Genomic DNA, 15,675 nt, shown 5'->3' on the forward strand with positions numbered 1-15,675 from the left:
TTCTTAATTTATTTATTTTTTACAGAAATCTCAAAGCCTCCTTGGTGCTTCTTGAAAAGGAAATTGATTTGAAGTGAAAGGACTGCATTTTACAGCACCTTCAGAAAGAACACAACGCTTAAATAACAGTCGAGCTGCTGGAACCAGAACTGCTTTGAAATGACTAGTTTTATTTAAAGCATCACACTGTACTGTTCTTCACTGCAGAATGGACGCTCTCCAGGGGACAATGAGAACCAAATAGACACCAATTGGAACATACAAGAGGTGATGTGTGTTAATATTCTCAGGAACAGAGGGTGATTTCCTTTTTTTTTTTTTTTACAAATTTGGAGAAACTGATACTGCTGTTGATGAGACGGAACATTTCTAAGACAAAGATGACAGTGGTCTCTAATAGCACTCTAATAGCAGTTGTAGCAAGTTTCCACACTGTAAAACCTGACTGCATTTCTTACTGAACTAATTAAGCTAACATAACTTAAATATTACCGAAACTTGGCATTACTTAAGCTGAGAGAGTAAAACAAACTCAAAAAGTATGCGTTGCCTTCGTGCATTTATAGCTGCTCTTTAAAAAAAAGTGTTTGTTTTAATTGTTTTATTTGAGTTAGCGTAATAGTAAACTTAAATAATGTAAGGCAATCAGTTTCCTCAAATGAAATAAGTTGAGGCTGTTTGACAGGACATTTTTTTATAACTGCAGCCTATTTATTTTACTTTATTGGTTGTAAATGAGTTAGCTGAACTTGGTTTGCTGGAGTTGTGTAAAACAGTGAATTTAAGTTGCATGAAGGTGTAGACATCCTTAATTTTAATGAGTTGGCACAACTATTATATAGATCCAAATAATGATCTTTGAGTTAAACCAACTTATAATAACTGAATTTAGTCTGTTGCCATTAACAGCTTCTTTTCCATTGGCTTCTGGAAAAATCTATTTGCATACTGAGATTGTCCCCCATTTTCTGATTCCTCCTGGGCTACTAGGTAAAATTTTAGATTATATATTATGAATAGCTCTCTGTGTGTATTTATATATTTATGTATATATTTTAAAGTCTCAGTTTTAGAATTTTTGTTTTATAGTTTTAGAGTCTTATATACCTCACTGTGCTCTCTTATTGTACTACACTTATTGTTTGTTTGTTTCTACTGTGTTGTGTAACTGCTACTGGCTGCTAAATTTCCTTCGGGATCAATAAAGTATCTATCTATCTATCTATCTATCTATCTATCTATCTATCTATCTATCTATCTATCTATCTATCTATCTATCTATCTATCTATCTATCTATCTATCTATCTATCTATCTATCTATCTTGTTGGCTGTAAGAACAAGCAGCATTTTTCTGAGCTGCTAACTCTCTATTTGCTGTGTGAAAAAACACAAATAATTACATTGCAAGATATAATGATAACAATAATAATATACCATAATATACAGTAATAACGTTGAATATACTTTTTGTTATCACCCTTTCATCCAAATTATTAAGCACATACCTTTATATTTCATTAGGTTTGTTGTAACTGATGGGTATTGTGCAGCTCTTAAGTTCATATAGGCTGTAGACAGTGGCATGTTTATTGCTTTTGGTTGCAATATTTTGAGTTGTTTTAAAATATATATATATATATATATATATATATATATATATATATATATATATATATATATATATATATATATATATATATATATTTTTTTTTTTTTTTTTTTTTTCATAAGTAGTTTAAGAGAAATGCAACAAAAAAGAGTATCTGTCCATGTAAATACCTAATATGTCTATAAGTTCTAATATGTAAGTCTAATATGTCTATTATGATTATTAAATGGATGTTAATTAAACTACACTTTTGGCCACAAGTGTATCTAACATCTGATTGCACAAATATATTTATGTCTGGGACATGATGCCTGCCAGTAGCTTGTGCTGGTCCTGTGCGTTCTGCATTGTGCATAATATGCAAGAAAAGGGACAAGTACATTACTGTTGCAGACAAACGCCAAAAGGACCATCTGTCACAGGCTGAAATGTGTTCAGCATGTATTCATTCAGTTTTTTTTTATATGAGCAGTGATTGGAATACAAAATAAGGGATGTGGAGACTTGCTTACAGAAAACAAATCACTTGTTTTTTGCTCATGGGCTCCCCCTAAAGGTGGGGACTCTGAAAACACATTTGTAACATCTGCATTACGCTTTAAATACCCCCTCAAGGACAGCTGTGCTCTAGCCTGAATACAAGATGAGTTATAGTTGCCCATGGAGACCTTCAACTTTCGTATTGGCATTCTGTTGCACACTTCCTCACATATATTGCAGTTGGGCCTGTAGATCCTGCACACATTTGGTTTGCTGAAAGTCACATCCCAGCTGATACCATACATGCTTTATTTGTAATATCTCTGGTGGAGACATTCCTTGGGAAACCCTTCCTGTGTTTTGTGAGCATTGTCTTGCTAAAAAATGCTAATTGGAAGCCCTGACATAAGTGTCATATAAAGAAAAACTTGGCTAAGGCTACTAGGGATGATCGACTGTCTTAATATAATGGCTTTTCAGATGTTTACACCAGTGGTTGAGGCAGTTTGTCACTTCACAGCAAAAGCTCTCACCACAAGACCTCTATACTCAATACATAAATACTGTTGTTGGCTCCCAATCAGAACCTGGGTTTATTACTAAAAACTATACGGATCCAGACAGGTTCAGACAGTGCGAGGCTACAAATAAACACATAAAAGTCAGTTCAGTTAAATAAAATGAGTAAGGACATGTAAAGTTTATTAAATATTGCCAAATCTAAAGGATAGGTTGAGGTGTTGGTGTGTTGTTTCCATGATTTGAAAGTGAAACTACTGTCCATAGCTTTAGCTTTAAAGTGAACAGCTGGTGTGCATCAATACTGCTGAACATGTTCCAGTCTGATTATATTCTGCTGTCAGAAACTTTATTAATTGTACTAAATTTAAACGGCCTCTCATTCAGTTTGCCATAGCATTCGATTCATAACCAGTTGTTGTCTGGGTACCCAGACCAGCGTGGGGCCCCAGACAATTGCTTGGTTTGCCTGTCCTGTTGCAACGGGCCTTGATCTAGGTTGTAGCAGTCTAGGTTCCTCGTTTTAAGCCTAGATGGCAGGCAGTGCATCAAAACGATCATCCCTAATGATGGGAAAACTGTCTTTAAATGCATGTAGAGCCAGTCTAGCAAGTCAACGGTTTCTCACCAAGAGGTACACTACCCAAAAGTAGCCTCTGAGAACCTTTTTTTTTTGTAGGGGTTTGAGGGAAGTTGAACAATGGACATCCACTGTTGTGTTCATACTGGAATCTATTTTGTTAGGATCTTCTCATTGCTAAGCTGAAGACTCATAGTTGTTGGTGTTGGCGAAATGTGCCATAAAGCACTATCCAGTTCTTACAAAAGTATAGAACATACAGTTATGTTAACCGTGCTAAGAAATAATATTATAGAAATATAATGTTAACCTTAATGTACATTTGCCGGCGCTCCATATCATCATAATTGGCAGTAATTATATGGTTTGATCATTGGACCTACATTAGAGGTAATTGGTGTGCTGATGATTTTAATCATTAGCCTTAAAATACTGCCTGTAATTTACAGACTGCGAGTTTAATCTGCCGCTGTGTTGCTTATTAACCCTGTAGAGTCAGTGCCTGACCTTCAGCTGACCCTCGCAGTTTAAGACCTGAACTGCACTTTGCGTAGGCCGTACTGCTGACCGCAGTCACTTATAGGCTTTATAGACTTTCAGACTTCTGCTAACAGTCAGGAGAGGAGAATCTGATTAGCGGGTCGATGCTTTAGAAAGGGGTTTTGTAGGAAAATGGGGATTTGGGATTTCTGACCTTGCTAAGCCTCATTTAACCGTTTACCTCAGTTCTCTTAATAATCTTCATTGGGCTTATGGTACGACCCAAGCGTTCCAATTAAGCAGAAAGAAAAGCATCTAAAATGACCCAATTAGCTGAAGTGGTCATTTGGCAGCCAGTTGAATGTAGCTTCTTGTCTTAAAGGCTAAAACTAATTAAAGTTTTTTTTTTTTCTTTCTCTCTTCTTTTCTTAAAAAAAAAAAAAATCTCTCTTTGAATGTCACATGAGAGAGACCGCCGCAGTCATCTCAAAATAATCTCCCCTTACAGTGCTGAAAGGCCTTTAAATCAACCGCTATTTGTGGAATTTTATTGACGTCGCTCGTGGACCTGTTTGAGATCAGATAAAGGCAGGAATTATTCACTGAAGTATTTCAAATGCTTTAAATGGTTTGAAATTCCTGATATCGCTGTTTGTTGCCTGATTACCAGCCTGATTAGCATATGGAATGCAGCCATTTATAAATAAATAAACCCCAGTTTCTACTGCGGTTTTGCTGCTTCTGCTGAAAAGATCTTTGAATAATAATTTTATTAATGTAATGTTTTGTTTTTTTTTTACGTGTGAATATTCATACAGTCACATAGACAGTCACAAACATTCTAAAGTTCCATATAGAAGAACACTTGCATGCTACCATAGAATGCATAGAATGTGATATGATGGACAGCACATCACTTTAACTTTATTTTATTGTTTTTCAACACAAGTTAATAATTGTTATGCTAATAGGAAGAAATCATTCACTGGTCATCAGTAAAACTGATGAGGTCTGGTGTAAAGTTTCCACCAATCAGTGATGGTTTGGAGAGACATGTCATCTGCTGGTGTTGATCCACTGTGTTTTATTATCAAGTCTAGTATATCAAGTATATAATATTCTACTTTGCTGAGACACTGAATTTTGGGTTTTCTTTGGCTGTAAGCCATAATCATAAACAATAAAAAAATACACGCTTAAAACAGATCACTCTCTGTGTGAAAAACCATAAATAATAATAATAATAATAATAATAATAATAATAATAATAATAATAATAATAATAATAATAATAATAATAATAATAATAATAACAATAATAATAATATACAGTAATAGACAGTAAGAATATACAGTATACTCTTCATTAGAACACTTTTTTTTTCAAATTATTAAGCAAGAGCCTTTAGATGGGCTATAGATGGTGGCATGTTTATTGCTTTATTAGAGGTTGTTTTTGTTTTGTTATTAAAATAATATCAATAATCAGTGTAATTTTTTTATCAATAATTTAAAACAAATACAATGTAAAAGAGCATCTGTCCATTTAAATACCTAATATGTTATGAGTTCTAATATGTCAGTGTAATATGTTTATTATGATTGGATGTTAAAAAGGGTTAAACTAACATCTGCCCAGCTGCATGTTATATAATATACAGTTGAGGTGCTCTAGGTCCTACTTTTTAATTGCTACTCATTAATTACAGGCTAAACAATGCCGTGTAATTAGCATAACAGGATGATAACAAAGTGTTTAGTGTGCATTATTACAACTAATGTTATTTAATTATTGTAATGTTTGGGAAATGAACCGGGCGCTTGCAAATGTAAAACGTTAAGATATGTTTAATATAGAGGAGAGTGTGCATTTGTACAAAACACAGCAACAGCCAAAACAGACATGTGCAAGACTAGATTGTAAACCAACAAAAAATGAGCAAGAGACAGACCAGAAAAGATTACCATCCAGGCAACCAAAACATAGGGGAAATAAGCAAGAGAGAAAATCATTACACAAAAAGAACTTATATATGAGAGAAGCAAAACACAGGGTGATGCTCAGTCTGCGTTGGGTGAAGGTTGGCAATACTTTGCAAAGTGAAATACAATAGAAACTCAACAGGGATTTATATAAACTGATCTGATGAGAAACAGAGGAGTGTGGTCAGTATTCAGGTGAAGGGGAGCAAAAAAGCAGGTCAGGTAGATGCTGAGCATTGACATCGTGTAAAGATGGCTTGTGGGAATTGTAGTTGGTGGAATATGCATGTATGTGTTTGTTTTATTACTAGGTTTTATTACTGTATATTGTAGACATAACACACACACACACACACACACACAGATTGTGTGGGTTGTATATGTGTAGTAAGTGTCCAGTAAAGCTGAAAATATTCTCTTCCGCTCCTCGTTCTGCTGGAGTCGGTCGTTCTTCCCGCAGCGACGCTCCGCTGAGCTCACTGAAGTGTGGCTGTGTTTGCTTGGCCGGAAGCACATAAGACGTTTCCATGGCAATCAGATTTTGTTTGGACAGCAGGCGGCGGATTTGTGGTTCTCCGTTGTGAATGATCCGGTGGGACGTCCCGGTCCACACACTCACACTGCGGCGTCACTGCCGGGTCAACACTGACGAGGAAGTGCTGCGTTTATCTTACTCCAGGCAGCTCTGGCCAGGAAGTCATTTATATTTAGCCAGTTATTAGTCTGAAAGGGTGGGGCTAAACAGGATTTATGTTATAGGATGAATGGGAGAAGCTAAATTACAGTAGGTTAAATGGGTGGAGCTAAACAGCTGTAAGAATGCGTGGAGCTAAACTTGTATTGGCTAAAAAGGTGGGTTAAACTGCTTTAGGGTGTCTAAGCTGCTGTAGGTTGAATAGGATAGACTAACATTCTGTGAATTTAATGGGTGGAGCTAAACTAGTGTTGTGGACTAAATAGCAGGGAGTAAACTTCTGTAGACTGAATGAGTGGAGCTAAACTACTGTACGAATGGGTGGAGCCAAACTGAGATATACTGAGATTAAAATACTGATTATAAAATACTGAGATTATAAACTACTGTAGGCTGAATTATAAGGATTAAACTACTGTAGACTGAATTGTTGGGATTAAACTACTGTAGACTGAATAGTTGGGATTAAACTACTGTAGGCTGAATTATTGAGATTAAACTACTATAGGCTGAATAATTGGGATTAAACTACTGTAGGCTAAATTATTGAGATTAAACTACTGTAGGCTAAATTATATTGGGGTTAAACTGATGTAGGGTGAATTGTTGGCAATAAACTACTTTAGGTTGAATTATTGGGATTAAACTACTGTATACTGAATTATTGGGATTAAACTACTGCACACTGGATTATTAGGATTGGAATAATGTAGGCTGAATTGTTGGGATTGGACTAGGCTAGGCTGAAATATTGAGTTTATAAACTACTGTAGTTAAACTGCTGTATTCTAAATGATTGGGATTAAACTTATTTAGGCTAAATTACTGAGATTAAACTACTGTAGGCTGAATTATTAGAGTTGAACTGCTGTCTTCTGAATTATTGGGATTAAACTGCTTTAGAATGAATTATAAGGATTAAACAACTTTAGGCTGAATAATTGGGATTAAACTACTGTAGACTGAATTATTGTAATTAAACTACTGTAGGCTAAATTATTGGGATTAAACTACTGTTGGCTAAATTATTGCGATTAAACTGATGTAAGCTGAATTATTGGGATTAAACTGATGTAAACTGGATTACTGGAATTAAACTACTGTAGGCTAAATTATTGGGATTAAACTATTGTTAGCTGAATTATTGTGGTTAAACTGATGTAGGCTGAATTGTTGGCAATAGACTATTTTAGGATGAATTATTGGGATTAAACTATTCTAGGATAAATTATTTGTTGTTACATTTCTGTAGTCTAAATTATAGGGATTGAACTGTTGTAGTCTGAGCTGTTTGGATTAAACTACTGTGGGCTGAATTATTGGGACTAGACTGTTGTAGGATGAATTATTGGGATTAAACTACTGTAGGATAAATTATTGGTAATACACTTCTGTAGGCTGAATTGTTGGGACTAGACTATTAAACAATAAGTGGCTTAAGCTAAAAAGCTTTACAGGCTTATTTTAATTTGCAGTAAATAAAAGTGTTCTAGAGATGTTCTAGAAGTTTACTCCAGTGCAGCCAATCAGAAAATAACTGATACATAGCATTCTAACCCAAATTGACTGTTTAATTCAGGATAATGTAAAGTTGAACATATGTAATGTAAAATGTTAAATAATAAGATGTGTGTTTATAACATTTTAAAATCAAATTAAAGCAGTGTTTGGTTTTCTTTATCAGACCGTTTCTGTGGATGTTGTATCTGCAGTAAATGATGTATTTCCTGCATTATGCTTCTGTTGTCTGCTTTCTGAAGACGCTTTCTGTTTACGCCTGGTGAAATACTGTGATTGAAGCGTATCTTAATGCTCCACTCGAAACACGCTACAATACGGCTGCGTATCAGCCTCCGCTACCCTCAACCGCGCTGAGGAGATGAATCCACATTTATAATCGCATTAGAAACCACAGGGGAACGACACTCTTTCGGCAAAGTCCTGTCTTTTAAAAGCATATCAGCTTCTAAAGGCTGAGTGAGAGAGTGTGTATGTGTGTGTGTGTGTGTGTGTGTGTGTGTGTGTATGTGTTGCACAATATATTGGTGGCTAATCCGTATTGTAATGTTAGTCTCTGCAATACTGATATCAGGAAAGACGTATTAAATGTATTTATATTTCAGGGTCATATATATAGGCCTGTGCTGCTGGTATTGATATGAGTCAGGGACACCATTACAAACTTAACTGGTAACTGGGAGTAGCTTATCATCAACCAACAACCCCACATCAACCACCTGCTATACCATAACAACAAAATATCAACAGAATGAAATGTGAAACACATAAAGATGTATTACACACAGAGTGATTTTATGCATTCATGGAGATGTTGATTTCATTTTCCAGCAGAACTTGGCACAGTGCCCACACTGCTGAAAGTACCAATTGGTCTTATATAATATTCAAATTTCCTGAGACACTGATTTTTGGGTTTTAACTGGCTGTAAGTCATCAACAATCATGAACAATAAAATAAATAATCACTTAAAATTAATCACTCTGTATGTAAAGTTTAGTTGGGTTGCATTTGGTGGAAGGGTGGCTGTCGTGATGGTGTGTCCATTAAAACACAGGAGGATGAACAGACTACTGATGCAGTTTATTCACAGGGTCACATTGTCTTTCACAATGAAGCAGATGCATGGATAGACAGTTAATGCATGGCTGAAGAAAGGATGGATGGAGGAAGGAAGGTGATGGAGAGATTGTACAGGATGGATGTATCTACAGGATGGATGGTTTATCTACAAATAAACAAAATATATAAGGATCAGTAAAAAACAATACAAACAATGCAACAAAGTAACTACAAACCATGTGAGAAAACAATAGAAACAATCACAATCATATAGACAAATTAACGTAAATGAATAAGTAATAAATCAGAAAATTTACACAAACACACATCCAATGGAACCTCAGTCCTCAATCCAAAGGTGTACAAATCCTCAGACCACGCCAAACAAAGAAATAAAAATGGCAGACAGTAACATTTTAAACTGCAAAGAATTATGGTCTATGTAGTTTGCCTGCATTCAGGGAATTTTCAACACTGTGTGAATTAGATCTATATAATATATGATCTATATATATATATACATTTTACACTGATTTACTGAAATAAAGTAACTTTAAGTAAATTTTTTTGAGATGCACTAGTGTATACCAGTGTATTTAGGTGTGTGTGCATGTGCACAGATAGCTGAGACCTGTCTTCTTTGCTCCTTGTTATGAAACTGATCCTGGCAGCTGGCTCAGGGGGTGCGTGCGGTTTTGCGAGGTGTGTGTGTGTGTGTGTGTGAAGGCTGCCCTCCACTCTCAGGCCCCTGCAGGCCGGTGTGTTTTTTGCACACTTTCACTCATGCAGCGTGACCTCGGCTTTCACAAAGCTGCTGTGTGTAAACACTGACTGACCTCTTCACTTCTGTGCCATTGAGGCTGGATTTTACAGCGGAGCGTGGAGCTTTATAAGCTGAATGATTGTAAATCTGATGTTGTATACACTGTGGAGAACCTGGGGATAGTATACAAAAGATAATACACTTATCGTCAAAAAAAAAAAAAAGTTGCAAAAGTAGTTGCATCTTCCACTGGGGAATATGTCTGGTGAAGCGGCAGTCCATGACATACCATCTTGCCATCAAGGCAAGTTCTTGAGATGACAGCAGTATGTGGATAAGCAATGTCCTGCTAAAACAGTGGCAGTGAAACCGGTTGCTCTAAATTACTACATCATAATCAACTGTGGAACACCACAAAAACCACCTAGCAGCTTTAAACCAACCACCTGGGATAGCATAGCACTGGAAAATCATTTGGAACAGTACAGCTGTTAATTGTTGAGCAGTCCAATACCAGCCACCACTGATACCACAGCAGCAGCTTAAAAAAGCAGCCATTTGGAACATTAGCCATTATCAAGCATCCACATTGCAACTAGATGGGATACCACAACCTCATTTGCAATACCAATACCTGTGGTACCATAGCAGCCCCTTAGCATCAGCAGAGAAGCGCACTTGTACAACAATATAGCAACCAACCCCACACCAACCAACTGGGAAACCATAATAAACATTTAGCAACATCATAATAAGCCCTGACAAACTCAATGGCGACTATTTTAGATACCATAGCAACTGCTCAAAGCATCATAGCAGCCACTTGAGCCGCTTTGCTACTACCTAACCAAGTGGCATACCATAACAACCTCCAAGCAACCCCAAATCAACCATGACATCGTATCAACGACCTCCCAATAGTATAGCAACCAACATTTTCAACAGAGAAACCCCATAATATCTGCTGACTGTAATACTATAGCAACTGCTCAGTGACATCATAGCAGCCACTTGAAACACCTTTGCTACCTTGGCTACCTGACAGCACCCTACCAACCACCTTGGAATTAATTCAGCAGCACTGAACAATCATTGGACACAATTACGGATGTGCACTTTAAAAAAAATATATATAATAAGAAAACATAATGAATAAGATATGCTATTAGTGCATATGATATTCAATTAAAACGTATTTGATTACCCAAATACACAATGATATGGGACAAAATTCATGTTTTTCTGTGAGCACAGACAATTATCTATGTATTTTGGCTCATGCGACAGTTTTACATACATACATACATACATACAAATCACACCAGCTATATGTATCCAGGATTTGCACCTGTTTGGTGGTTTGATGCATCGGCCCCAGAGTATACTAATAGTCCACGTGATTACTGAAAACCAGGTTCAGGTGTGTGTGTGTGTGTGTGAAAGGCAGAGGCAGTGATTAGTAGTCCTGGGATGCTGAACGCAGATCGGTGTCCCCGTAGGGGGGGTGCGACATTGACTCAATGAATGTGTTTCTGCCTTCGTTTATTATTAATGTTTTAGGCCCACAGTAAAAATATAGCACTATAGTGTGATGCTGTCCGTGCAGGTTGTGATCAGTCTGGACTGGACTCTCTGATATGGGTAGATGGTAGAAATTGTGTGCTGAAAGGCCAGCCAGAGCTCAGCCAGAAGATAATTCATATTCTAGCAAATGAGCCTGGCTGCTCATCGCTCTCAGACATATTAATAAATTAGGAATGCTGCGCCTCATCTGTTTATTCTGCATGCTATTTTGATTAAAATTGCAGCTGTGATGTTTGGGTAATGACGTTCCTTTGTGTGCGCAGACAGAAGCTTGCCTGATGGCTGTCTCTGTATAACTCTCTCTCTCTCTCTCTGTCTTTCTTTCTTTCTCTCTCTCTCTTTCTCTACAGGTCCTGTAGCAGTTATCAGTGGTGAGGAAGACTCTGCCAGTCCCCTCCATCATGTCAATCATGGCATTATAACCCCCTGTACCCTGGACGCTGGACCAGATGCCGTGGTGATCGGGATGACTCGTATACCAGTGATAGAGAACCCTCAGTACTTCCGGCATGGACACAACTGCAACAAGCCATCTACATGTGAGTACCTGGATAAAAAAAAAAAATGCACAGATTGCAGTAGGGCTGAATGATATTTTTCTTTGATTTATATATAATATTTATATATAACAATGATATTTTTCTTTGATTTTAACAAATTGAAAACCTCTGGAATATAATCAAAAGGAAGACGGATGATAAGCCATCAAATCAAGCTGAACTGCATGAATTTTTGCACCAGGAGTGCCATAAAGTTATCCAAAAGCAGTGTGTAAAACTGGTGGAGGAGAACATGCCAAGATGCATGAAAACTGTGATTGAAATCTAACCAGGGTTATTCCACCAAATAGTGATTTCTGAACTCTTAAAACTGTATGTATATTTTTATTTGGAACTTGGGAAAAATGTTGTCCGTAGTTTATAGAATTTTACTCAAACAAATACCTATAAATAGCAAGTGGTCACTTAATTTTGTCCAGAGCTGTATATTGTAATTCCGTTCAATTCAATGTCCCATTCGATATTGATATGAAAAGTAAAAAACACACACGCCTGTGATGTACAGTACCAGTACGGTAAAAGTTTGGATACCTTAAATTCATTATTTTAAACATTTCTGCATTGTAGATGAATACTACAGTCAACCAACTACGAAGAAAAATATATGCAATTGAAAAGTGTGAAACCAGAATATTTTCAATATTTTCAATTATTCAAAGTAGCACCTCTTGTTTAAATCCCATTTTTACACCTTTTGGCTGCATTTTTTCAGTCAGCTTTATGAGGTAAAGTCACATTAAATTGCTTTAACTTAATAGCTGTGCTGAATAAGAGTTTATTACTTGGATTTCATGCCCTTTTAATGCGTTAAACTTAGGTAGAGTTGGTATACAGTGAATAGCCCTATTTGAGTAAAAAAACTATGCAAAAACACAGCGTATCTGGGGGTATATATTTTCAAATACTGTGCATTTCCGGGTATATCAGGAAAATATACGGGGAGTGCGTCTGAAGTCCGGAATGGGAACATTTCTACACGCGACATATCAGGAATCCGTATATCTATCAAGACATGCCTCGTTTCCGGAAATAACCACATTGTATTTTACAGGATACTGTGGCATATTATTAAGTTATTAAGTACTACTCAACTAAATAAAGAAAAAAAAAAACCTTAAGGAATGAGAAAACTTTAGAAAATATCCCCAAGTGCAGTTGTAAAGACAATTAAAAATGTTATGATGAAACTGGCTTTCATCAGGACCACACAAGTTTCCTCTGTTACAGGCTAAGTTCATCAGTTTTGTGTAATCCTTTTCTAGATGTTTCTAGATGATTCCTAGCTGTGTTCCTTCATAGCCTGGATGATTTTAGTATTCATTTACAATGTAGGTAAAGGTGTGTCTAAACTTTTGACTGGTACGTTTATGTTAAGACAACCTGAGCAAGAGTCAAGAACAAGACAGATATTGGCCAAGACGGAGACTATTTTGTATCTTATACTGTAAAATAGAAAGTATAAAATGGAAAACAAATGTACTTCATTGTATCAAGAATGCTATTTAGCTACTTTCTCATGAATAGCACTTCTTTTATTTCAGTTTCTGCTGCATATAATCCAATTATTCAGGATTAACTACACTCTTTCTAATAAAATAGACAATTACAGGGGTTGGACAATGAAACTGAAACACCTGTTATTTTGGTGTGGGAGGTTTCATGGCTAAATTGGAGCAGCCTGGTGGTCAATCTTCATTAATTGCTCATTATTGCACCAGTAAGAGCAGAGTGTGAAGGTTCAATTTGCAGGGTAAGAGCACAGTTCTGCTCAAAATGTTGCAATACACACAACATTATTGGTGACATACCAGAGTTCAAAAGAGGACAAATTGTTGGTTCACGTCTTGCTGGCGCATCTGTGACCAAGACAGCAAGTCTTTGTGATGTATCAAGAGCCACGGTATCCAGGGTAATGTCAGCATACCACCAAGAAGGACCAACCACATCCAACAGGATTAACTGTGGACGCTGTAAGAGGAAGCTGTCTGAAAGGGATGTTTGGGTGATAATCCGGATTGTATCTAAAAAACATAAAATCATGGCTGCTCAAATCACGGCAGAATTCAATGTGCACCTCAACTCTCCTGTTTCCACCAGAACTGTCCGTCACCACAATAAATTATTGTGGTCTAAAACCAGGTGTTTCAGTTCCATTGTCCAAACCCTGTAGGTTAGTGTTCTTTAAGCGTTTATGATATCTTAGATATGCTTAAAAAAAGAATATTTTATCTGTGCCTTCATGCCAAGCTCTTGAGACATCAGCAGTATACTGTTGGAATAATGAAAAAGGAAAAGGTAGGACCACTGGTTGGAGGACCTTATTAACATAATGTTGGACTGTCAGTATCCCTGTAATGGAGATGAAATGTGATCTGAATGCAACTGCTACTTTTTTTGATGATGATTTTATTTATTGACTGAAACACAGTTACAGTTTACAGTTTATTACGGCCTCAGCGAGAGAGAGGGAAGGAAAGAGAGACATCACTACTGCTGCTACTGTTTAGCTATGATTCTCTCTTGACTAGCTTTTGCCAGTCTCTCCAGTCCCCCTGGAGTCCTTGCAAATGGAAGCCAATCCATTATTGTCTGAGGCGCTCGGCGGGTTTTTAAAAAGCTTGTGAAAAGCCCCATGACTCCCAGCCCTGAACGACAGCGCCGCTCTGCCATTAGCCAGGATTTGTGGCTTCTCTGTCCTTGTCAAATATTCCTTTTTTTACAGTGCACTTACAGAGTTCATAAATCTCCTTCTCCACCTCGTCCCGTTCGAGAGACTCTTTTCGTTTTAGAGCACCTGCGATGCTACCGTCTTCTTTTTGAGGGAGCCGAATGAAGTTGCGTGAAAAAGTAGGTCAGCGGAGGATCCACTGGCGTGCCTCAGAGCAGTGAGGAAGAGAGAGAGATGGGAGGAAGATGAGGGGTGAGGGAGGAGAAAGGAGACTAAAACAAAGATGCAAATGAATGTATTCACTAATGTACAGTACTGTGCAAAATATTTAGGCATCTGTAGTAAAGAATAACCCTGCGTTCACACTGGAACGCGACGAGTCGCTTGTGTCGCCCAGCGTTTGTCGCTTGTGGGCGTGTCAAGCTCAACGCCCGCGTTTATCATGGTCCAGCCAAGGCACAAAAAAGGAATCACTTGGCCACTTTATTCTCCAGCTATAACTCCCAAACTTGCTGGACTCTTGTGCGTTTCTGTGATTTAACTGCGCTGGAAACGCAGCCGTTCCCACAGACTGATGTGGGTCCACCCCGTTCAACAGAAAGAACCGGGAAAGAAACTAGAAATTCAGAGAGCAGGAGCTTGAGGACGTCGAACCGCCTTGTTTGTGATTGGTCCAAAGAAAAGCTAGGAGCCAATCGGGTTAGAATGTCGCTTCACCGCGTCATAACTCATTTGCATAAAGTTGAGAAAAATTCATCTCCGTGTCGCTTGTCGCTCTGTCGCTTTGTCGCTTGTCGCCTCTCGTGTGTCGCGGCGACAAATCGCGCCCTGCCATAGGAAATGAATGGTCGCCTGTCGCTTTGTAGCTTTCCAGTGTGAACGCAGGGTAAGTGTTTTATCTGTGCAGTAAGTGTTTATTAGCTCAGTAAAACTCTAACATTACAATGAATACAAACAGCAATTTTACAAAAAGATTCTGGAAAAGGCAAAAGTCTTGGGACAAGATACAAGGTTCTGCCCCATGACCATTGCCATATCAGTCTATGCAGAGGTGGAAAGTAATGAATTAAATTTACTCAAGTTATTGTAATTGAGTAGATTTTATGAGTAATTTGTAATTTTTAAAGTAGTTTTTAAAATAGGTTATTTTACTTTTACTCAAGTATTTTGAC

The 15,675-nt window shown here is 37.3% G+C and overlaps 1 protein-coding gene across 4 annotated transcripts in view; it reads left to right on the plus strand.

The window, feature by feature from the left end:
• The window catches only part of ntrk3a (neurotrophic tyrosine kinase, receptor, type 3a), a 438,952-nt gene that overhangs the window by 335,547 nt on the left and 87,730 nt on the right, over window positions 1–15,675 (plus strand). For all 4 annotated transcript variants that reach the window (XM_049483984.1, XM_049483986.1, XM_049483985.1 and 1 more), the window contains exon 12: window positions 11,626–11,814. In XM_049483984.1, the coding sequence (XP_049339941.1) occupies window positions 11,626–11,814 (189 nt within the window). The remainder of the gene's footprint in view (window positions 1–11,625; window positions 11,815–15,675) is intronic.

Source organism: Astyanax mexicanus, chromosome 10 (genome assembly GCF_023375975.1).
Source record: "Astyanax mexicanus isolate ESR-SI-001 chromosome 10, AstMex3_surface, whole genome shotgun sequence".
NCBI lineage: Eukaryota > Metazoa > Chordata > Actinopteri > Characiformes > Acestrorhamphidae > Astyanax > Astyanax mexicanus.